The sequence below is a fragment of the Patagioenas fasciata genome, chromosome 4 (assembly GCF_037038585.1).
Source record: "Patagioenas fasciata isolate bPatFas1 chromosome 4, bPatFas1.hap1, whole genome shotgun sequence".
NCBI classification, from domain to species: Eukaryota; Metazoa; Chordata; class Aves; order Columbiformes; family Columbidae; genus Patagioenas; species Patagioenas fasciata.
Window position 1 is genome coordinate 57,273,748 of NC_092523.1, and position 23,652 is coordinate 57,297,399.

General features: G+C 45.7%; 2 protein-coding genes and 1 long non-coding RNA gene across 8 annotated transcripts; 2 read left to right on the top strand and 1 right to left on the bottom strand.

Moving 5' to 3' along the window:
* The first annotated feature begins 323 nt into the window (after window positions 1-323).
* LOC139827825 (uncharacterized) lies at window positions 324-8,718 on the top strand. Of its 3 annotated transcripts, none has more exons than XR_011738853.1 (4): window positions 324-406; window positions 764-1,701; window positions 6,328-6,792; window positions 7,295-8,718. It is a non-coding gene; the product is annotated as an uncharacterized lncRNA (long non-coding RNA). The 3 variants fall into 3 exon arrangements; XR_011738854.1 differs by lacking the exon at window positions 324-406 and having other exon boundaries at window positions 549-948; window positions 1,620-1,701; XR_011738852.1 differs by lacking the exon at window positions 324-406 and having other exon boundaries at window positions 549-1,701.
* LOC136100841 (estradiol 17-beta-dehydrogenase 11-like) lies at window positions 3,553-13,790 on the bottom strand. 2 transcript variants are annotated; one of them, XR_010651265.2, is made up of 8 exons: window positions 13,202-13,790; window positions 11,763-11,870; window positions 10,996-11,127; window positions 10,200-10,306; window positions 8,828-8,965; window positions 8,454-8,570; window positions 4,656-5,137; window positions 3,553-4,434 (listed from the first exon to the last, which is right to left on the bottom strand). XR_010651265.2 is itself a non-coding variant. In XM_071807967.1 (7 exons), the coding sequence occupies exons 1-7, from the start codon at window positions 13,409-13,411 to the stop codon at window positions 5,050-5,052; spliced, it is 900 nt and encodes a 299-aa protein (XP_071664068.1). In that variant the 5' UTR covers window positions 13,412-13,790; the 3' UTR covers window positions 4,450-5,049. The 2 variants fall into 2 exon arrangements, 1 of the variants encoding a protein (XP_071664068.1); XM_071807967.1 differs by lacking the exon at window positions 3,553-4,434 and having other exon boundaries at window positions 4,450-5,137.
* Window positions 13,791-14,094: 304 nt separating this feature from the next.
* NUDT9 (nudix hydrolase 9) lies at window positions 14,095-21,472 on the top strand. Of its 3 annotated transcripts, none has more exons than XM_065837912.2 (8): window positions 14,095-14,422; window positions 16,392-16,631; window positions 17,308-17,403; window positions 18,201-18,287; window positions 19,442-19,553; window positions 19,945-20,091; window positions 20,305-20,389; window positions 20,847-21,472. In XM_065837912.2, the coding sequence occupies exons 1-8, from the start codon at window positions 14,292-14,294 to the stop codon at window positions 21,020-21,022; spliced, it is 1,074 nt and encodes a 357-aa protein (XP_065693984.2). In that variant the 5' UTR covers window positions 14,095-14,291; the 3' UTR covers window positions 21,023-21,472. The 3 variants fall into 3 exon arrangements, with proteins under 3 accessions (XP_065693984.2, XP_071664070.1, XP_065693985.2); XM_071807969.1 differs by having other exon boundaries at window positions 14,096-14,270; XM_065837913.2 differs by lacking the exon at window positions 14,095-14,422 and adding an exon at window positions 14,443-15,188.
* Window positions 21,473-23,652: the final 2,180 nt, after the last annotated feature.

The following is a 23,652-nucleotide window of genomic DNA, read 5'->3' on the forward strand; positions in this document are numbered from 1 at the left end:
CTTGACGAAAACTCAGGCGCCGCCCCCGCCAGGGGGCGCCCGCAAGCCTGAGCACGCACTATTGTCCTGTCAGTCAGGGGCCCCGGCCCCTGCGGGCCCCGCCCCCTCGCCGCGGCCCTCCCCGCGCCGCCCGGCCCGGCCCCGGCTCCCCTTGCCGTGCGGGGCTCCGTGAAACGCGGAGCTGCGGTTGCCGAGGCCGGGCCGCCAGTAGGGGGCGCGAGAAGCTGTGGCCGTTAACTGTCCGGCCTGCCGCGCGCCCGGCCACACCTCCCGGTGGCGCGGCCACCAGTGAGAGGGCGGGAATCGGGGTGGGCAGTGTCCAAGGGAAGGGAAAGCCGGTGGGCTGGAGACGCTCGCGATTGGCGGCGCTTTGTCCAGTGACATGTGAGCTTGTCAGCCCCAGCAGGTAGCGGGTTCGCCTCAGCGGCCCCGGCGGTTCCGTGTCCGGGGCTCGGGAGGGGGCTGCAGCTGTGCGCGGGCTGCTCCGCCCGCCCAGCGCCGCACTCACTGCTTCTTGGTTTATGCTGGTGCTGGGTGCGCGGAGGGAGGTGCTGCAGGCTGCACTTATGTGTTGCGCCAGTAGCAGCGCTTACCCGTGTGTTCCGCGCCGCTACTGGTGCAACTGCAGTCCACCAGATGCTGCACATCGCTGTCCAAGGAGCTGTTACTGGCAGCGTGGCTGCGCGAGTGTGGTTCTCGTTGTTCCACTCCTCCTTTTGTGTCCAGAAGCAGCAAAGAATGTTCCTGTTGTCGTTTGCTGCAGGAGGAAGAGGGATGGAAGTGGCAATAAAATCGCTCATCTAGTCCAGAGTATGGTGCTGGTGCATAGGGCCAGTCAAAGGGGAGTAATAACAAGAGGTGTGAGGATGAGGCCTTGAACTCCTTGCAAAAATTCCCTGAGGAGAAAGCAGAATTGGAGAAGCAGCTGCACAAGCTGTGCGCTTTGTGGTGAGCTCTGTCTCCTGTGGCATCTTCTTGCGCTGTGCCTGTAACTGCAGCTGTATGGAAGCTGAAGAAGTGTGACTGAAATAAGCTGTCATGCTGGGGTTGTGATGTAGGAGATAGAAGGGACTGTTGGAAGCTCTGTAAGGGTGAATGTGTTGGAGGGAAAGGAAAAAAATCTTTTTGATTGCATCTTGTTTCCTCTTGTGATACTAAGCTTGCTTTGGTTTGGGGCCTTAGGTGTACAGAGGTGTGGATGACCCTCAGAACACAGATAACACCTGGATGGAGATAGAGGCTGTGAACTATCATGACAAAAACAATGTGTATCTCCACGTGTGCACTTAGTTGCCTTTTACTATTGAATATCATGGTGTAAATTTGACCTGTAGATGGACAGTGTATAAAGCTGCATTAAAAACTGCGAGCAATACCCTTGACTGTTCAGTCTAAAGTACCTTTGTTTTGATAGCCAAGCACAACGTGTCTCAAGAACAGGAACTGCTTTGGGTCAGTCTAGGGCAGGGACCCCTGCCCCCACGAGCGTCCCCTGAACTCTCTATTGTAATTTTGTCTCAAATCCTGCCCAGCTGCTCAGTCTTACGATTCTGTGAGCAATTTTATTCACAGTGAGTCCAAGTCCTGACTTCCTTTGAATACCTGTGTGTTGTCAGCAGACTTTGTCACCTGCCTTCCTCTTCCCGGTCAGTCAAGGAAAGCTGAAGAGCACAAGTCCTTTCAACTCATGGGTCTCCACAGGTGAGCTCTTAGCTGTCTGTTGGCTCTTATTCTGTCTTCCTTCCGTCTTATACTATGGCTGCTCAGTTTCCTCAATTCTTTTGGAAAAAGGCATTGACTACATAAATTTGGTCCTTGTTGTCTAATTGAATCGAAATTGCACAACTCACACCTGGACTTGTTTGTGTGTAAATGGAGTATCGAGGACTTTCAGCAGTACAAGAATCCTTACAGGAAACCGGAGAAAACTTGTTTGAGATGGTTCATCCAACTGTAATAATATAACTGCATGATTTTATTTTGAAAAAGATTGATAACCTTAACTCCTCTGCTTGTCGGTTAGAAATCCTAGATATATCCAGATCATGTTCATAATTTTACTTGCTATTTTTGAGCTACTTGGGCAAGAGTGAAGGTAGTATGAATATCTGTCCGCTGACCAAAATCAGTCTCCACTTAAGATTAGAGTTATTGAAAAGGACTTTTTTTTCCTTTTTTTTTTTTTTTTTTTTGTCCTGATGGTTTGGCTGCAGCATTGATTCTTTAGTCTATGGGAGACTGGGTCAACTTTGGCAGAGAGATTCAGAGCTAGGCACTTACTACTTTTCTCTTGGAACTGTGTTCTGTTCTTAATTAACACATCAATGGTTGGGGCCAGGCCCTAATTACACGGCTCAGCAGTGCTGTCATTTTCCTGGCACGGGCTCCTGTCAGTGCTGTAGCTGAAACAGAAGAGACAGGGAGGGCAGAGAAGCGCTTATTCCAAGAGACACCTCAGAGGGAGGCAGAACGCAAGACCAGAGTCACCAGCTTGCCTCCTAAAGAGTCCTAAGTCAGGATGTGAGGTACCACTCTACAAATTTGGCGTTTAGCTGTAGGTGGCTGTATGAATCTTGCTCATAGAGGCTCCTGCTAGGCACCTGTAATGACCAGACTTTGGGATAAGATTCTATTGTGCCTAGGAAGGAAGAGACTGAGGAGTCCAGGAGTCTTGATGGTTCAGTTCTGTCACTGGTGTTCAGGAGATGGTTTAAATCCTTGCTTTTCTGTCTGTTTATTTATGCCAAGCAGAAGATGTGCAGCCATAGGAGACACAGAGAGGAAGTGCAGCCACATACAGAGTAGCGCACAAGTGGCGTTTCCTCATGATTCTCCTGGGCTCTGAGAGACTGGGTGAGATCTGGCAAAGTAGGAGTGAACATAATCTCTCTTCCTTAAGGTGACAGTGTGCTGAGAAACAGGCTCTGCAGGAAGGTGCTGTCTGTCATCCCCTAGATGGATTTTTTGTCTTCCAATTTAATGTTGTCATGGGAATGTGAGAGATGCTCAGGGCTGGTGGGAATAGCGGGCCAGGAGACACCAAATCTTCCTGTCTTACTGGAGCCAGTCCTTCCCCTGTCTGAGAAGAGGACCTCCTCATCAGATTGTCTATATCAGGGTGTTCTTTGTATTTTTCTTTGGACTCGTTGGACTGTACTGTACAAATATGGCTTCCTTTGGGCAAGGGTTCAAGCCATGAAATGGCAGAAACTTGGAGGGTGTGTACCAGGAGAGGTCAAGCTGGGTGGAAAGTTAAGAATGTTTGCCAGCAGTGCAAGAGAAAACTATCAAATACCCACAGATAAGTGAAGTACCGAATTACTCTTTAGGCTTCAGAATTTGCAACAATCATTTTGGCTAGTATGGGACTCTTCTCTGATAGGGCTTTTGAAGCATCTGTATATTTAGAACCTTTACCTCCTCACTAGGTAAAAATAGGTGGAAATGAATATAATGAAAAAGCCAAACAGAGGTACTCTGGCTCCAAGTGTCTTACGTGTGTGATACAACTGTCATCCTGGCAAGAAGGCAATGTGCAGCTCAAAAAAAAAGCTGGGCCAGCACAAAACACACAATTGAGCTTTGGTTTTAAATACAAACCATGTCTAAGTATGCTTTAATTGGCTTGTAACATTTTTTGATGCCCTGAATTTTGAACCCCTTCTTTCTTTTCCTTTCTCAGCTCCAGGAATCTTGCACTGTGAAGCCAGACTTCCCAAGCTGACAACTTGTGCTTTAACACACCCTGAAAGTCTTGTTACCTGAATGTGTAACCATTTTTGTGCCACTTAGGTTGTCAGCAGTAGAGACTTCTACCTGTTGTTAACTGAGAACAGGCAGAGCTGGATGACGAGGGCTCTCCCTTTTCTGAAGAACCTCAGTTTCCCCAATAACATGAAATGCTCAAGTGAGCAGGATGGGTTCTGCTGGAAGCCACCCATTTCCAGCTGTGCCAAAGATGGCCACATGTTCAGGCCACTCTTGAGTGGCTGCAAGCCAGATATGCCTGGCACGGGTGGGACTTGAGCACATAGGCCAAAGGTGGTCCGTGCTCTGCAGAGGTCTTTGACCTGTGTTTCATCAGGTACTGTTCTCCTGTACCACAGGCCAAAGACCTTTGGGGGTTTTAACCTCCTGGTTGAGGTGGGTCCCATTAGAGCAGGCCGCTCACTTGTGGTGAGGAGCTGTGAGAAGGCTCATCTGGAGCCTTCTCCTCTGCCCTGGCACCTGGATTTAAGCCCTGGCCTTGCATGGGCTGAGCTGTTGGGTGCCATGCCTGGCCCTGTACCTTGCTGATCCTGAGGTGACTTCCTGGTGTGAGCTGGGACTCGTCTCGTTCCTGCAGCCTGGCCTGGGGGTTGGCAGACTCTGGCTGACTCAGTCACTGTTGTGCCACCTGCTCCACTGTCCTTGCTCGGACCTGGTTCACTTTCACTGCCAAGAGACAACTTTGGGTTAGAGAACCGTATTTATTCAGAATAAGGAGTGTTGATGGTGCTAATGCACAATTAATAATCAATGTAATTGCGTATTCCATTACAAACAAGGCTGTATTATTTCAAGTAGTCACTATGGAAGCAAATGAAACTGTGAGTGTTTAACTTTAAAAATGTGCTCTAATGAAAAGATAAATTAAGGTGAAACAGGCCACGCACCTCCTCTATGAATTGTGCTTCTTGCAAGTTACTTTAGCTCAGGGATGAGTCCAGATTAACATATTCTCAGGCAAACCCTTTGCACTCAGGTAAGCAGCTGTGCTGTCCCAAAGATGGGCTTTGTGGGAGTTCCTGTCTGCCTCAGCACTAGAAGATAGAGCCACTGTGATGTACAGCCAAAGCAATGCTTTAGGCTTCTAGAGCTGCATCTCTGCTTTGTTATCACTTCATGTTACGCAGGTATGTCCCTGCTGCAGGTGTGGGATAAACCCTTAGGTGTGCTTGGAAATGGTGACCTGGAAACATCTGTCTTAGTCCTGCATAAAGCCAGCTGAACTATGCTCAGCATATGCTCTGTTTTCACTTGCGCCACTGGGAGATAAGGAATCGTTTTTCATTGAGCGCTTCTCTGCCCAACAACTGCATCAAACTTGGCATTGGTCATCTTTTTCAGAACATTCACAGCACGTTCTGGAAACAATCTGAAAGAGATAATAACATGAAATTACATGTAGGATAAGAAACTTAAAATAAGGGAAAAAGTTGCACTGCAGGTGAGAGAGGAGCTGGTTTGGCAGAAGTGTGCATACACAGAGGCTTGAGACCAAGACTTAAACTAGGTGTTATTTCCAAAGAATACAAAGCTCTTGTCAATCTCTAACTGGTTTTAACTCCAACCCCACCCATGTCCTTTCATGACGGTTCTAAGGACAGGTAGCTACTGGGCAGTAGTTGGGTTTCAAGACTGCTGCAGGGTCTAGGAAGGTTCAATATTGAACAGAGATAAGTGCATAGTAAGTGTTGTCATGCTCTGAAAAGCAGCAGACCTATAGAAGGATGGGATGTTAAATGAGACCCAAGATGCAATTTGCTCTCCTAGGATTTCTTCTCTTAGGAGTGTTATAGAAGAAATTTGATTAACTACTTTCTGCTCTCTGAATAGTCTTGCAGCATTAGCAGCTAAAGTAGCGAAAGCCTTAGGCTGCAAGAGCTGACCAAGTGTAGAATTTTTGATAAAACTAATGCTGCTAACAAAGAACTCTCTGAATCTGGCAGATAAGAGTGCTATGAAGAAGATAAGGACAACTCCAAGAGAATGAAGTAGCTCTAGAAAAAGGCCACCCCATTGACAATGAAACCTATCAGAAATTAAGAGACCAGTGACCAGAACTAAGTGATTGGACTTGGGGTTGGACTTCAGGATCAGGTGATGGGTGATACAGGTATAACTGAGAGGCATGAATTGGGGTAGGGGTCCCTCTCAGAGGCACTCAGCATGAGCTGTAACCTAAGAATTAATAAAAGTCTAATTGGAAACCTTCACTCAGACTTTGCATTCTCAGCGGGATACTACCATGAGACCCTGTGATGGTGGCTGGTGTGTGTAAATCCATAACATGAGCCATGTCTATTTATTTGTATCCTCCTGCCCCAAAATAAAACAAAAAGGTAGGGTTGCCCTCAGGGCTTTGAGGGCATGAGGTTTGACTTGTCTATGCTTCTGCAGACTTGTGCTGTCAGCATGCAGCTCTTGGAGATACAAAAAATGCTTAAAAGCTTTTTCCCCACTGTATGGTGTTGGGTTTTGCAAACAAGATATTAGCAAGTGTTTCACGAAGTACTGTAAAAGTTAACACAAAACGTAATTTAGTCATTCTGATGTGAATTCTAGGTTTGGAACCTGAGCTCTGGTGAAAATACCTCCTCATCAGAGCAGCTGCACTGGATATTAAAGATGTATGAGAAGACCAATCTTGCTTTACATGGCAGAGAGAAACAGTATAGCCCTTCTGAAGTAACTTTCCCAGCCTCCGTGACTTCAGTCTCTGGTGTTGACATGAAGAAACAAACACTAACAAGCAGTAGGTTCTCAGCCCTTTCTGAAGCTATGCTGGGGCTGCTGGCTCAGAAAAGCTGCTTTTTGCAAGCCCAAGGGAAATGGCCAGCTGTGCAGAACAAGTGTTCTCTTGTTCTCCTTCTCCCTCCCTATCAGCCTGTAGAGCCATTGACCTCTCCACTGAGAACAGTGAACTGCAGAAAGTGGATCACAACAACCTACAAGAAGACTCAGAAAATCTTCCTGTGTGTGATGCCTGCTGCTGCCATTTGAAAGAAGCACTGCTATTTCATTACACTGGTATGTGTTTTTCATACTAAAATAATTAAAGTGGGTGGTTGTTTAAAAAATATTCTTATCTCCTGCAGACAGTTATACATTATCTAGCTACTATAGGCATAGTGATGTCAAATCTGGCATGATAAACAACTGATTATAATGATGTCAAACACTGAAAATTATACTACAAAATAAATGAAACTGGGTTGAATGTGAACTTCTGCTGTCTAGCTGTCATACCAGGGTTTCTCTGTGCTGCCAAACCATGTTTTTTACTACCATGAGCGCAAAATGGAGTTGCTCATAAAATAAAACTTAATCTTGAATGAGGTGTTATATTAAGTTGGTGCAAAAGGAATTGTGTTTTTTGCATTGTTGAAATTTGCCATTTGATATTGGAATACATTCTTAAATAAATGTGGTTGTGTTTATACATAATTTTAAGGTGCTTTTCTCGCTTAGTTCTTTTGCTACTCACCTATTACTTTATTATTTTATACTTCGTTATTTTATATTATTTTAGACCATGGAAATGATGTTAGACAAAAAGCCAATTCAAGTGATTTTCTTATTATTGGGTCGTAAAGCAGTGGAGACAACTCACAACATCAACACCACATTTGGCCCAGGAACTGCTAACGAACGTACAGTGCAGTGGTAGTTCAAGAAGTTTCGCAAAAGAGATGAGAGCCTTGAAAATGAGGAGCGCACAGTGGCCGGCCATTGGAAGGTGACAACGACCAATGGAGGGCAATTATCAAAGCTGATCCTCTTACAACTACATGAGAAGTTGCCAAAGAACATTGACTGTTCTATGGTTGTTCAGCACTTGAAGCAAATTGGAAAGGTGAAGAAGTTTGATAAGTGGCTGCCTCATGAGCTGACCCAAAATAAAATCAATCATCATTTTGAAGTGTTGTCTTATTCTATGCAGCGATGACAACCCATTTCTTGATCAGATTGTGACCTGTGAGGAAAAGTGGATTTGATACAACTGGCAATGATGAGCTCAGTGGCTGTACTGAGAAGAAACTCCAAACAACTTCCCAAAGCCAAACTTGCACCAAAAAAGGTCATGGTCGCTGTTTGGTGGTCTGCTGCCGCTCTGATCCAATACTGCTTCCTGAATCCCAGAGAAATCGTCACATCTGAGATGTCTGCTCAGCAAATTGATGAGATGCACCTAAAACTGCAATGCCTGCAGCCCGCATTGGTCAACAGAAGGGACTCGATTCTTCTCAACAACACCTAACTGCATGCTACGCAACTGGCACTTCAAAAGTTGAACAAATAGGACTACAAAGTTTTGCCTCATCTGCCGTATTCACCTGACCTCTCGCCAACCAACAACCACTTCTTCAAGCATCTCAACAACTTTTTGCAGGGAAAATGCTTCCACAACCAGCAGGATGCAGAAAATGCTTTCCAAGGGTTTGTTGAATCCCAAAGCACTAATTTTTATGCTACAGGAATAAACAAACTTATTTGTCATTGGCAAAAATGTGTTGATTGTAATGGTTCCTATTTTGATTAATAAAGATGTGTTTCAGCATAGTTACAATGATTTAAAATTCACAGTTCAAAACCACAATTACTTTTGTACCAACCCAGTATGTTTGCTGCTTGTATACTCAGTTTTGACAAAGTACCCCCCCCACACCTTTTTTTAGTTTTCTACTTACATTTCAGTAAGTAATGCAACGTTTAGATTTGATGGAACAAAAACCATTTTCTTGTTGGTCAGTATTCCTTCCATCAGGGCCTCTACAACTTCTTCGATCTCCAAAATCTTTCCAAGCCTGTAAAGAAAAGCACACCTGTAAGAGCTGAGGTGGTAAAATGGGCGGCATTACCTGATGTAGGATGTTTCACATATGCACAAACTTAAGTAGTTCAAATGCAGCTATGATGTGAGTAAAGTGATGTTGCAAATTTTCTTTAGCCAATTCTATATGCCTTTTTCATATAGCCAGTGGGAATGCAAGACCTAAACCTGGGGCTAATCTGTGATGCTCAGATGCAATGAAGGAAAGTAAGACACAGTTTGGATAGTTACCTTGTGGTGGGGTTTTTGACAAATCCTGTGTTTATAAACACTGGGCAAAGACATGTGGTTTTTATTCCATCCTTTCCCAGGGTAGACAGCTCCTCTGTCAGAGCTTTATGAAATCCAACTGCAGCAAACTTGCTTGAGCTGCAAGGGAGGAAAAGCACAGATGAGAAGACAGGAATACTATTTCTAACATTCCACAAATGGCCTAAATGATCACACAATACTGACTGGGAGGGGAAAAAATGTAACCCAACTGAGAGAGAGGGCAGGGAACAATTTTATATTTCCCTGTACAAGAGTGTAGTGATGGAATAGATATTGCTGCTTTGGGAATTATGGAAGGCAAACGGGGTATCCTTCAGGAAAAAGCCACCTTAGTGGTGAACAGAGAGAAGAACATCAGGAAATCTTAGAAAATTATAACTAATGTACATCAAACTATGGACTTCCTTTTTTTCCCCAGCTTAGAAGATTCTGAAATCAGCCTGAATCTGTAAAATCAAGAATGATGGGCATCTTAGAAATGGATAACAACTCCCTACTGTTTCTTGCACCACATAGGAGCATCTTGTGACACTCACAGGTGAGTTTTGATATAGAGGAGCATTATCCATGCATAACTGAGAAACATAATGCAACAGAAATTGGTGCGGCCCAAGAGTATAAATCAACTCTAAAATGAAAGTGAACCTAAAGAATCAGTTCATTTGGACAGTGTAATCCAGGCAAAATCCATGGCTTGGTATTCTCACATTGCTAACAGTGAGTGATTCTCAAAGAATGAGCAGACGCAGGGGAATATTGCTCTGACTGGAGCTGCTATCATGGAGGGCTTTTCTGATGGAGAAGGAAAATATGCCATCTCTAAATTTTTCTGTTCAGGTACTGTAATTTTTTTAGGTGTGTTTCAAGTCAAAATGCAATTTTATCTCATGATACTAGAAGTATTTCTATACACTACAGTCATTGCTACAATGGTAGAAAGATCAAAGCTACTCATTGGGGGTTTATTTGACAAGACAACACCTCACACAAGTCCTGCTTTCTAAGGAGAAGGGAAGAGGATACCTTTTGTTGTGAAGCAAAAGTCTGAATTAGTGAGAGAGGAAAAAAAATAGCAGCTTTTCTTGGTTGATGTGTCACATCCCTATTCCATCATACAAGCCTTGCTCCCGATTCAGTCAGTGCTAATAAGCCAATCGGCAGGAACCTGCAGGCATCCTTAAGTGCTGATTGTTGTGGTTTTTTTCCTCCTTAGCACCATCATTTGGGCGTACCATATTCAGTGGGAGGATTATTTCAATTACTTTGCACTGGCTGATGGAGTAGTTACAATTAAATAAAAAAGAAGAGAGCTGATTTAGAAATCACTTACCAATAAGTCACCATGAAAGAAGTCACAAAATAACCTGCTGCCGAAGCCACTGTGACAATGTGACCATGATTGTTGTCCATCATGGCTGGCAGGAAAGCTCTTGTGGTCTTGAAAGTCATTTCAACCAAGAGGCAGAAAGAGGGTCGGGGAAGATGGAAGAGAACAATGTTTTCTTAGGCATGTTCAGCGATGATACAATTGTTAATTAAGCAACTAACGCTATAGGTAATGCTTTGTGTTGCACAGCACCTCAGATTATGAGAACCACAGAGACACACACTCTCTGTTCAGCTGGTACAACTGGCAACCACTTTTCCAAAGAAAATGTTTCAGAAGTTTGCTTTCAAGAGGAGTGATTCTCACATCTCTCCTATGCTGCTTTTTAGGGTTCAGGTGTCAGCGACAAGGATGCCAGTGTCTCACCTCAGCACATACAAGAAAAGGCTCATCAATCTGCAACATCTCTCTTGTTCCGCCACAAACAGCAAGCCCTTAACAGCTGAAAGAAGAGCCCTGATACATCTGTGACTGAGACCAACCCAAGCTACAGATGACGCTGTCACAGGTAAGCTCATGTAAAGAAAAGAAAGACTTAAAACTGTGCCAGGCTCAGATCAGTAAGAGGCTAATCAAGTTTCCCAACAGTCAGTCTCACTGGGTACCCCTGTACCCCAGCTACACACATCAGAAAGATGCTTTTCTAATTCACTGGTAGCTGAAAATGGTTTAGTCTAAATATGCCTCCTCAGCAACATTCTCCAAAGAACATAGGCATGAAGATGGTGGTGGACCTTACCCACATGTGAGCAAGAATGTTGACCTCAAACATTCTTTCAATCTGGTGGTCCTGAGTCGAGAGCAGGTCAGCACATGTAATCACACCAGCATTATTCACCAGGATGGAGATGTCCCCTATGTCCTTTTTCACCTTCAGGACAGAAGAAACCCAGAAAGGTGTGTGTCATTCATTACCAAAACATTCAAGGCTGTGGAAGATGAGTGACAATTAATTGAATTCTTAATGTTGATTCTTTAGGGAGAGGAAAATGGTGCCACATTTCCAGCTGTGATAGGAACTGTGCGGTGGTATTGGGAAATCTGGTGTAGATCTGATGCTTTTCGCTAATTACTGTCAGTATTTATAGCCTTCCACACATCACTCACGGACATAGTATGCTCTGTGTAGTGACTATTGGGACTCTGGACATACAGCCTGTTTTGAGGGAGCTGAATCATATTCTTTACAATAAAAGGTTTCAACTGTCCTCAGTGTTGTCTGTGTGCTGTTTGGGAAACTAAGAGGCAGGAGTTCCTTGGGGGTTGGAAGTCTAAGGAGCCAACTTGGCAAAGGGGTGTGATATGCCGGAGCATTTCAAAAGATGATGAGAGTGGCTGTGGTATCAGAAGTGCCACTTTCCGCTCTGTCCTGAAAGCAGCAAAAAGTGGGGGAGGATTCCAAGGGCTGGCATGATTTGTGTACGATACCACTTCTCTTGTTTTCCTGACCTCTCTGAAACTCAAGCACCTCTGGGTAAGCCTTTGGGTGTGTCCCGGCTCCCCTACCTTCTCTGCAGTGCTGTAGATTTCCTCCCTTTTGCTGCAGTCCACCACGAAGGCTTGCACAGTGGCTCCCAGTCTTTCACACTCTGCTGCTGTCTCCTCAAGGCCATGCTGTCAGAGGCAGAAAATAAAGACTTATATGCATAACTGTTGTTCCCTGCCTGTGTGTTGCCGCTTGGGCACTGCAGCAGACAAGGTAGAGGCTGGAGATTTCCTAGGAGAACAGCACGTGACGTGCACAGAACAGAAGCTCCACTCAGCCCCAGCAGCTGCTTAAGGCTGGTGGCCCCAGGAACGAGGCCTTTGCCAAGGCAGTTTTCTTCTAGGTTGCATCAGGGAAGCCCATGCCTAAAATCCCCTCCCTTGGCCATGTATTTCAGTGCCTGCTTCTACCCACTCTTACAATACATTTCCCAGCACCAAAGCTAGGGCTTGCTCATGACAAAGTTTAAACCTTCTTCCCCATTCCAGTGAACATGGACAACACTCTGCTTGGCAGCAGCCCTTGCACATAAGGAGACGAGCCATGCCTCCTCACACCCCCACCACAGCTTGGCCTTAGCTGCAACAGGTAGCATGAAGAGACACTGAAAGTATTACACAATATCCTCCCTATTTGCACAGCTCCTTACATGAAGCTTTTCTTGGTTTGTTTAGCGATTGGTATTGGCAGGTTTTTTTGTTTTGTTTTGTACATTTTGGATGACATGATAAACTCCTCTACATTTTCTGATCCATTATGCCAGGACCCATTTGTGCACACTGCTGCCCACAGCTTCCTGCCCCAATACACCTGGTCACACCTATGCACAACATTCTGATCCGTGCTGAACACCATTCTGCATGTTCATATCTGTTCGTCTTCACTTTCCAAGGTCGTTTTTGAGCTCTAGTCAAATTATTAGCAATGAGAGTTTGGGCTGGTGTAAACATTTATCAAGGACTTGTCCAGGCAGGTAACTGTGCCAGAGGGCAGCACGGATCACACACAGCACAAAACAACGATGGCCGCCTGTATCAGTAAAGAGACACATATTCCAGTGATGTATGCATAACATGTGAGGGAAGAGAGACAGCGATCAGAAGGCAAACCAGCTTCTCTGTAGCAACAGGCTTCTAGTCTCAGTGTGCTGCCTTCTGCAACCTTAGGCAGCAGTTCCACCAGCAGATTGCTGAGCGCTCTGTTCCTCTCCTGCAGCTACTCTTTGAGGTGCTGTGCATTTTGCCTTGCTCATCAGCACCGAGTAACTGTGGGATCCAGACACCCACATCCTCCAGTGCAAGTGGGGCAAGATCTTCTACTCACACTCAGTGACCCAGTCACCTGTGAGCAGGTGTGGAAGGAGACAACGCAGATACACTGTATATGCAGCCTCTCTTCCACTGTTACAAACCCAGTGGCCTCAGGGATGAGCGAGTCAAGATACAAATTGTACCATTACCTTATTGATGTCCCACAGAACCAGCCTGCTCTGGCGCTTGGCAAACTCAAAGGCGGTCGCTCTCCCTACACCGTGGCCGGCACCCGTGATGAGAACGAGCTCTCCACTGACAGACTTTCTCTTCACGGGAATAAAAAGCTTCACAAAGGCCTCTAAGTAGGAGTAGATGAGCAGACCCAAAAAGAGGAGAAGCTCCAGCAGTGGATTCATTGTTTTTCTGAAGTCCTTTGATTGCCTGAGCTCTGATCTCTCTTGACAAGGACGTGGGCTCTTGATTCACCAGCAGCCAGACCCGTTCCACCCCTGTGCAGCAGCAGCAGCCGGGTGTAACTCGTGACGGAGCCGTGTCGCTGTCCCGATCCCCATTCCAGGCGAGGGAAGGGGATCGGCGAGAAGGCGAAAGTATATGCTGGACCCTGCACAGAGGGAGGGCAGCGGGGCGGGATGGGCGGACCTGTGTGAGCGGTGACTAGCCCCTCAGCAGCCGCGCACCGACCCGGTGGGCGTTTCTCTTAGCCACCACCGCCAGGGGGCGCCCACAAGCCTGAGCACGCACTATCGTCCTGTCAGTCAGGGGCCACACCCCCTGCGGGCCCCGCCCCCTCGCCGCGGACCTCCCCGCGCCACCCGGCCCTGCCCGGCCCCGGCTCCCCTCACCGTGCGGGGCTCCGTGAAACGTGGAACCGCGGTTGCCGAGGCCGGGCCGCGAGTGGGGCGCGACGAGCTGTGGCCGTTAACTGTCCGGCCTGCCGCGCACCCGGCCACAGCTCCCGGCGGCGCGACCGCCAGTGAGAGGGCGGGAATTGGGGTGGGGCGTGTCCAAGGGAAGGGAAGACCGGTGGGCTGGAGACCCTCGCGATTGGTGGCGGTCTGTCCAATCAGAGCCGAGCTTGCAGCGAGGTCCCTTAGCGGGGGTTCCGTGCCCGCAGGTACGGTGTCTCTCGGGTGACTCCGTGCCCGGGCTGGGGAGCCGGCGGCAGCTCTGAGCCGGCTGTCCCCTCCAGCCGGTCCAGCCCCCGCATCCTGTGCCCGACCCTGTGGAGCTCTGTCAGGGGTTGCTTCTGGCGAGGTGGGGTTGTTGACGGTGTCGATGCTGCTCTTGACCGGCGCCCTGCGTGCGACTGTGCCTAGGTTCGCGCGGGCCTTCGCCGTGTTCTCTGTCACGGTCACGCTGTCCATCCCGCCTGGCCGCTGTGTGCTCCAGCGCAGGCTGCCCCTCAGGTACCTTGCCGTGTGACTGGCGACGCCGGGCGGTGGCCAGGCCAGGCTGGGGCTGGTGCTTCCTAATCTGGGGACCGTCCCGGCTCGGTGGCTCTGCCGGCTTTTCGCCTGGTTGGGGAGTGCCCTGTTCTCGAGGGAGCAGTCAGCTGTTCATTGGGACAAGAGCTCAGGGCTGCCTTGCTATCCCCTGCCAGCCGAGGGGGAGCTTGGCAAGGGATGTACGGGTAGCCTAGGGTATCACATGGCCGTGGCAGGAGCAAAAATTGGGCTGTCTTGTAAACCTGAACTGGTGCAGTTATTCAAAAATACTCTGCCCTGGTGAGACCACATCTGGAGTGCTGTGTCCAGTTCTGGGCTTCCAAGTTTTAGAAGGTCAAAGAATTACTGGAGGAAGTTCAGCAGGGAGCTATTAAGTTGATTACGGGTCTGGAGCATCTTATGAGGAAAGACTGAGAGAGCTGGGTTTGTTCAGCCTGGCAAAGAGAAGACTGCGAGGGGCTCTTATTTATGCTGAGAAACATCTTTGGGGTGGATTTCAAGAGCATGGGACCAGACTCTTCAGTGGTGCCCAATGAAAGGATGATGGGCATGGATTGAAGCATAGGAGGTTCCATCTGAACATGAGGAGAAACCTCTTTCCTTTGAGGGTGACAGAGCCCTGGCACAGACTGCCCAGAGAGGTTGTGGAGTCTCCTTCTCTGGAGACATTCAGAAGCCACCTGGACACATTTCTGTGCCATCTGCTCTGGTGAACCTGCTTTAGCAGGTGAGTGGGACTAGGTGATCTCCAGAGGTCCCTTCCAACCCCAGCCATTCTGTGATTCTGTGAAATACAAAGTTGATGTAACAGTGAACCATGTGAGGAAGTTTGCAGTGCATCAGCTATGTGCTTTCCCCTGTGTCTGTTAAAGATTTTATGTACCTCAAGTGGTTTGTGAGTTGAATTGTGCTCTGGCAACATCACCTCAGTAGTGAATGTGATGGAGCCTGTATGCTGGAACTGTGACTGGTGTATTTTCACCTTCAGCTTTTTGAAGCAGAACCTACTCTCCTAGATACCACTGACGATTTCATAGCATGACTGAGAGTTTAGAACTGGAACTCCTGTGTTTGAACAAGCCTGGTTTGTTCTGTTACTTCTAATATTCACATCTGGTTTCAAGTAGCAGGATTACTACTTAATGTGTGCATTGCTTTTTTCTTTATCTGAAACTCATTGGTCCAATCATAATGCTGCTCATGTGTTCAAATCTGGATGCGTTTTTGCAAAGGAGACATGTTTCCCTAAATGCTGGAAGTGGTTATTTCTTTTTAAAAAAAACCCTTTTCCCTATGAACTTCTAAACCCAAGATATTTACAGTATTCTTGCAGGTTGTAGCCCCTTGCTGAGCTTTGACCCTCCTATCTAGAGTAATCTTCTTTATTTTTGTAATAGATAAAAAAATATTTGGAGTACAGAAGGGCCACTTTGTGTGTTGAAGGAAATCCATGCAGAGTTTTTAAGAGCTTGATGTCAGGCACCGTAACCTCTTTTAGTTTCAAAGTGTTTTATTGTTGACTGGTATTTTAGCTCCTGAAAACACATGGCAAAGTAAAATCACTAGAGGTATCACTTTTTTTTTTTCTTTTCCAACCTAAATGATTTTATGGTTGTATTCTGTAACTAGTCAGTTTTCCACACAGTCCAGAATGGCAGTTCTAGTTCTCACCTTCTCACTCATGCTATGAAATCTTCTTGTATGTCTAGTAGAGTACTCTTCTGCTTGAAGAAGCTGAAGGTGAAATTCAGAATTTTTTGGTCCCAAGCATACGTTTGCATGGTGTCTGAGAGAAGCAGTAACACATTACTGAACGCTGGTTTGTGGAAAAAGCCTAGTCTGTTCTGCTTTCTAAAATGTACTACGCAGATCTGGGATTAAATAACAGGATTAAAGCTGAAGGAATGAGGTGCTTTTTTCTTTCTTTCAGTAACTTATCTGCAGACTATTGGCCTCATCTTCATCCTGTTAACATGTTCAACAGTTGCGATGCTAAGAAATTCTACCACAGCAAAGCTCTCACCTCCCCGTATCCTGGATCACACGTGGAGCGTAGCCGAGTTCCTGAAGATAAAGTCAGCTGGCTGATTGAGTGGGAAGATTATAACCCTGTGGAGTACACAGCGAGGTCTGTTTTGGCTGGACCCAGTTGGGCAGATCCCCAAATCAAGTGAGTGGAGATGGTGACTCTTTTCATCTTTGAATGTGAAAGAAGGAAATGGTGATTGGTTGAGTTAAGAAGATTATCAGCTTAAGTGAGATGTGAGTCTACAGTGACGTGTGAAAGTAAAGACCTAGAGAAATGGTACTTACAGAGCTGAATGGGTTTGGTTAGCTCTGAAAGTCTTCGACATGTGATTTTACTGAGGTGGTGACTGAGATAAGAGTAGTGTTGATTGGAATAACGGACAGTGGTTGATCCAGTATAGTGCTGCTTCTCTGTGTTGGTTGTGACCTAAGTAAAAAGTCTCCAAATTATTTTTAAGAATTTTGGAATAATTTATCATAATGTACTTGTTCGTTCATGGATTGAATGGGAGATGAGAGAATTTAAATAGAATTGTAGTTCTTGAGTGACTCAAGAAACATGACAGGTTGAATAAAATAAATACTTCAGGAGGTGCACATATACCTACGAAATTAAATACAGGAAGACACACAGTAAAGGTTGAGACGTTATAGTCCCCTGCAGAAAAGGAAGGACCTGCAACTTAAATTCTGGTAAAAACTACTTATTGGTCAAATGGGTGCTGTAGATCTGGTGACTGGCCTTCAGACTTTTGTGGGGCAGAGGAATGTTTTGTGTTTAATAACTAATCTCTGTTAAATTATTATTGTCCACACAGTGATAGAAGTTTTTCTCCCAAATTCAATGAGAGAGATGGAGAAGTGGAGAGGAAGAGTCTGAATGGCTTGTATGTGGTTGAAAATGGGAGGCCCCGGTGAGTGTGGTGGTTTTATTTTTATTTGCATATTCATTTCAGTGATGTAGTTTCAGAGCTCTTAGAGGTCTTTCAGTTCTGATTTATGGTACCTACTAGAACAAAATCAAGGTAGTCTCCCCCAGAGAGAGGAGAAATGATACCTCAGTGCTAGAGTTCTATCTGGAGGAAGATTGTGGCAGAGGGGCACTAAAAGGCCAGCCTGCCACACAGCAGAGGGTTGTGGTGACACTGTAGATGGGGGATGTCTAACACTGCTAATAGTAGGGTCTGTTGAATAAATTGTTTCCACAGTTTGACCAGATGTTGGGCTCTGAAGCTTTTGTACAATTCCACTTGTCTGCTGTGGCAGAGCAGGAAAGTATTTTCTTCCGCTGATAGATCCTGGCATAGCACAGATAACTCATCTCACCTAAAAACTTCTTTCTGCCATTTGTCCATAATTGAATGCTCTGGCATCTGTAGTCTTGGAAACTAGATTCCGTTCTCAGACAATACTGTATGCAGAATCAGAGTAATGCTTGATCAGTGATATCTCAGGACATGACATCTGGGATATGACAAAGCCATTTTGTACATTGCCTTTCTCTGTATTATTCAACATAAAAAGAGGGTGATGAAGGACAAAACTCTGCTTTGTTTCTCTTATTCTTTAAAGTGTATGGTGGTACTGGATGCATGTTGCTACCTTTTCATTTGTTGTTATCTAAGCTTCTTTAAAGCTGCTTTTTAAGAATATTTAGAGCATATTTTGAATATGGGGAAGTAGATTTAATGTACTGTGCCACTTATTTCAGAAATCCAGTGGGAAGGACTGGCCTCGCAGGCAGAGGATTGTTGGGGCGCTGGGGACCAAACCATGCTGCTGATCCTATTGTAACCAGGTAAGGGACACACGACTGAAAGGTGCTGTGCAGTAGAGAAAAAAAATATGCATTTTACTTTTTCTGTGCATCTCTGGGCAGGTTATTACTTTTCATGGACCTTTTGTGCATGTTCCTCTGACTAAGCTGATTCAGATAGGGGTATCTGAATGGAGAGATATATAGGTGTGTGGAACTTGATTATTTTTTTTAGTCTTTGTATTTTGAAAAGAGTAAGGAGTTGCTGTTTGACAAGCAATCACTTCTGAAATGCAGAGGAAGCAGATTTAAAACAAAACCAAAACAACAACAAAACAAACCACCAACCAACACCAACCGAGGAAGTCTAACTCAATAGAAGTGCATTGTACAAAATAATCTTCAGTAACAAATATGAAAACTGAAAGGATTACGTGTTACTTTGATGCTAAATAATATGTCAAAAGGCCTTAAATGAGGCATACTAAATTGCAGGAGTGTGTTTTGTCTTATAAAGACTCAACCGCAAAAGAATTGGTGTGCCTGCTTTTACTCTGTAGGAAATAATAACTTGGCCAGCTATATCAGGTGGCGTTAGGCCCCCTTTTTTTTTTTTTTTTTTTTGGGTCCGTGTATGCTCTGTTTTAATGGCAGTTTTACCCAAGGGATCTACATGTACATGCTAACTTTCTTACACAAAGAAAGCATTCAGAGAAGATTACATAGTAAAATAAGGTGCAAGCAAGGAAGTGCCATACAAGATAGAGCCATTGTGAAAGTCATCCTAATGCGTTTTACATCTTCTCCTTATCAGAAGACTGCTAGTGCTACTGAGTTGTTTTCTTGAAAGTAGAAGAAATGAAGAAATATTTTGTATTCCTTTAGCTAGCTTTTTGCTTTAACTATTGGTAATTCTTCTCAGTTCTTTACTGAAGGCAATGGTGGGTGATTGTGACGTGGTGTTGGATGCGTGGCTGGGAGGTGCTGCAGGCTGCACGTATGTGCTGCTCTAGCAGCAGCGCTTTCCTGTGTGTCCCGGGCTGGTACTGGTGCAGCTGCAGTCAGTTGGATGCTGCACATCACTGTCCAAGGAGCTGTGACTGGCATCGTGGCTGCACGAGTGTGCCTCTCACTGTTCCGCTCCTCCTTTTGCGTCCAGAAGCAGCAAAGAATGTTCCTGTTGTCGTTTGCTGCAGGTGGAAGAGGGATGGAAGTGGCAATAAAATCGCTCATCCAGTTACCGGCAAAAACATTCTGCAGTTTGTAGCTATCAAGAGGCGAGACTGTGGGGAGTGGGCCATTCCGGGGGTAAGAAGAAAGCTCCAGGGACATTTCACCACTGGTGAGGTTGTGGGGTGTTACATGGCGTATGCATGATAAAAGCAAGTTTTTTGGTAAATGACCTCATGTTGCAAAGGTGAGAAGAAATGCTGCATAAGCTGGTTGTGCCTTCTGCTGTTCCTGCCTTGCAAGGCGCTATTTGCATTTAGTACTGACCCTGTCTTGTGCTTAATGCAGGCACAGTTTAATCCAGTGCAGGTTTTGAAGAATGTGAGTGCTTGCTCTTTACTACTAAGTGTAGAGTTCCTCCGATGTCCAGAGTATGGTATAGATTCATGGAATATACTAAGGGCCAGTTAAAGGGGAGTAATAACAAGTGGAGTCTGAGGGATATAACTTTTGTTTTCCCCCCTCTAAGGGAATGGTGGACCCAGGGGAGAAGATCAGTGCTACCCTGAAGCGAGAATTTGGGGAGGAAGCCTTGAACTCCTTGCAGAAATCCCCTGATGAGAAAGCAGAATTGGAGAAGCAGCTCCACAAGCTGTTCAGCCAGGAGCACTTTGTGGTGAGCTCTGTCTCTTGTGGCAGCCTCTTGTGCTGTGCCTGTAACTGCAGCTGTAAATAAGTTGAAAGAGTATAGCTGAATGAAGATAATTTGTCATGGTGGGGTTGTTGCAATGTAGGAAAAGTACTGTAGGGAAATTAAAACAGAACAAAACCCATCATTTTGATTGCACTTTGTTTCCTGTTGTGATACTGAGCTTGTTTGGGGCCTTAGGTGTACAGAGGATATGTGGATGACCCCCGGAACACAGATAATGCCTGGATGGAGACAGAGGCTGTGAACTATCATGATGAAACTGGTGGGTATCTCCATGTAGGCTCTTAGTTGTCTTTTATTGTGTATATTGATTTGAAATTGGGATGAGATTGGGCTGAAATTAGAGGAGTGTGCAAATCAGGAGAGACTGGGGGCAAGACCTCTCCTGGAAACAACAGTAGGAGGATTTGACTAAACTTGTGGCAGTGGTTATGTGTTGTCCTAATGAATTCTAGGAACTCTTCATGTGGCTGATAGTACCCTAGGAGAGGTGATGAGGAGTTACATTGCTGTCAGTCAGGTTTGCTGTAAAGTAGTGTGAGTATGAAAAAGGGTTCTGGCATAGACTCAGTGAACAATTATATTGGTTTCTGAGAAGCAGTTGAAGGTTGCTGCCTGTGGAGGAGCCATGTAGAAGTGCAAAACTGATCAGATGGGAGTAGAAAAAGTCAGACAGAAGATGCAATAGCATCATGTTCTCACTCTTGTTTTGTGAACAGGTGAAACAATGGACAGTTTGCCTCTGGAAGCAGGTGATGATGCTGGAGTAGTCAAGTGGGTCGACATCAGTGAGGACCTCAAGCTTTATGCAAGTCACAACTACTTCATTAAGCTTGTGACGGACAAACGGGAAGCCCACTGGAGTGAGGATCCCAGTCATGCATGCTATGAGTGACGCCAACAACAAACCACTGCACAGCAAGGGATAACTAAGTTTTCCAGCTTTGAAACAGAGATAGCATTGTTGTTTCCAGTGGACATTCAGTGAAAATTCTGTGAAATTTGGCAGGAATAAACGGAGGCTTTCTCAGAGGCTTCAGATTGCTGTTTTGGATTTCTCAACTAGTGTGAAATGAGATGAATGTGGAGCTGTTGCCTTGGTTTCCTTTCTTGTCTTCATTATTTTCAGCCGTTTCATCGTATCTGCGGATTTGCATGACAGCATTGGGATTCTGACTCGTAGTTCAGAAACTGTTCACTTTAGCTCTGCAATTTTGCTCTGACTTCTCTTCAGGAGTATGAATCCTTAAGGGATGTGAGACTTGTATAATGAGAACCTGAATAATGACTGATTTTAAGTGCTGTATAATAAAGGGAAGTTCATTTTCTGAGTGGTTTCATTTAATGAGCCTTTTCAATGGTTTTCTTTTTCTATTTTGAGATATGAGTTTTTATGTGGCTTGGACAAGTGCACTCTCTGCTGGGTTAAGAACTGACTGGAGGACCGGGCCCAGAGAGTGCTGTTGAATGGGGCTGCATCCAGCTGGTGGCCAGTCACTAGTGGTGTCCCCCAGGGGTCAGTGTTGGGTCCAGTCCTGTTTAACATCTTTATTGATGATTTAGATGAGGGGATTGAGACCATCATCAGCAAATTTGCTGATGACACCAAGTTGGGGGGCAGCGTCGACCTGCTGGAAGGCAGGAGGGCTCTGCAAAGAGATCTGGATAGACTGGAAAAATGGGCTGATTCCAATGGGATGAAGTTCAACAAGGCCAAGTTCTGGGTCCTCCACTTTGGCCACAACAACCCCCTGCAGCGCTCCAGGCTGGGCACAGAGTGGCTGGAGAGCAGTCAGGCAGAAAGGGACCTGGGGGTACTGATTGACAGGAAGCCCAACATGAGCCAGCAGTGTGCCCAGGTGGCCAAGAAGGCCAATGGTATCCTGTCCTGTATCAAAAATAGCGTGGTCAGCAGGACAAGGGAAGTGATCCTTCCCCTGTACTCTGCATTGGTGAGGCCACACCTGGAGTATTGTGTTCAGTTCTGGGCCCCTCAGTCCAGGAAAGATATTGAGGTGCTGGAGCGGGTCCAGAGAAGAGCAACAAGACTGGTGAAGGGACTTGAGCCCATGACGTATGGGGAGAGGCTGAGGGAGCTGGGGTTGTTCAGTCTGGAGAAGAGGAGGGTTAGAGGTGACCTCATTGCTCTCTATAACTACCTGAAGGGAAGTGATAGCCAGGTGGGAACTGGTCTCTTCTCCCAGGCAGTTAGCAATAGGACAAGGGGACATGGGCTTAAACTCTGCCAGGGGAAGTTTAGGCTGGATATTAGGAAGAAGTTCTTTACGGAGAGAGTGATCAGGCATTGGAATGGCCTGCCCAGGGAGGTGGTGGACTCACCGTCCCTGGAGGTTTTTAAACTGAGATTGGACATGGCTCTTAGTGCCATGATCTAGTAAATGGGCTGAAGTTGGACCAAGGGTTGGACTTGATGATCTCTGAGGTCTTTTCCAACCTAGCCAATTCTGTGATTCTGTGATTGCTTTTTAGTTTACAGTATGGGTGGTATTCAGATGTGAATGTCTGATGTAACTTGATGACCTGTTTTAGGAGAGCTGGATTTCAGGGTTCCTCTCTTTCCACTCTTTGTGGCAGTACAGCTGTTGAGGAGACTGTGCCATAAAAAGGATTGGTGGAAAGAGCAGCCTTTAAGTATAATTTTGTAAATTGTGGTGCTTTTTGCAGTTTAGGTAACATGAGTAACTTGCAGTCAAGGGGCCAACATGGGCCTTACATGGCATTGATGCGGATAAGGAGCTGCACAAGAGCTGCTGACACTTCTCCCTGTGTTTTTAGCCAAGGGGTGGTTGCTGTCCATTGTGTAATAGTGTCAGAGTTGAGGACAGTAACAGCTACAAGTTGTGGTTGAGACCTGGAAAATGGATCTTTGTGAATTTTGAACTGTATGTTGATGTAGGGTGGTGGTTAAATGTCACTGCCTGGAATTTCCTTGTGTAACAGTACTGTGACATGCTTGTGTATTGTGGAGACTGGCAACATCCTGCTTAACTAATGAATGATTTTAGTGCTTACTCCTTTTTGACACTACCCTTTCCCTCCAGTTAGCTAATGAAGTCTGGAGAAGTCATGTTCACTTATACAGGGAACCCTGGGAATCTTGTGGAGTTAACTGAGCAATTTCACTATGTTTTGGAGGAAAGGTTTTGAGAGTTAACTGCTGTTGGGTGCTGGTTGGTGGAAACTACACAGAGGTGGTGTTGCTCACTTGTGGTGTTTATGACGTTTTATCTGTTCTTAAGCATAAATTAAAATATGGCTAATCTTTTTTTTCCCCCTGTTTTAAGCCTGTTTGTGTTGTCTTGAAAGCTCTAATCACAGTGACTCAAAGATGCCACATTGAATGGAGGAGGAGCTCATACTTCCCTTGAGAGCTGAATGTCCTGCCTCTTAGCAGGTAAAGCCGAACTGGATGAGAGCAGGCCATTTCTGTTGAATTTGTTGTCACAAGGATTAGCGCTTGTAGCTGATGAAGGTACTTGCCCCAACATGTGCAGCTCTAGGTCC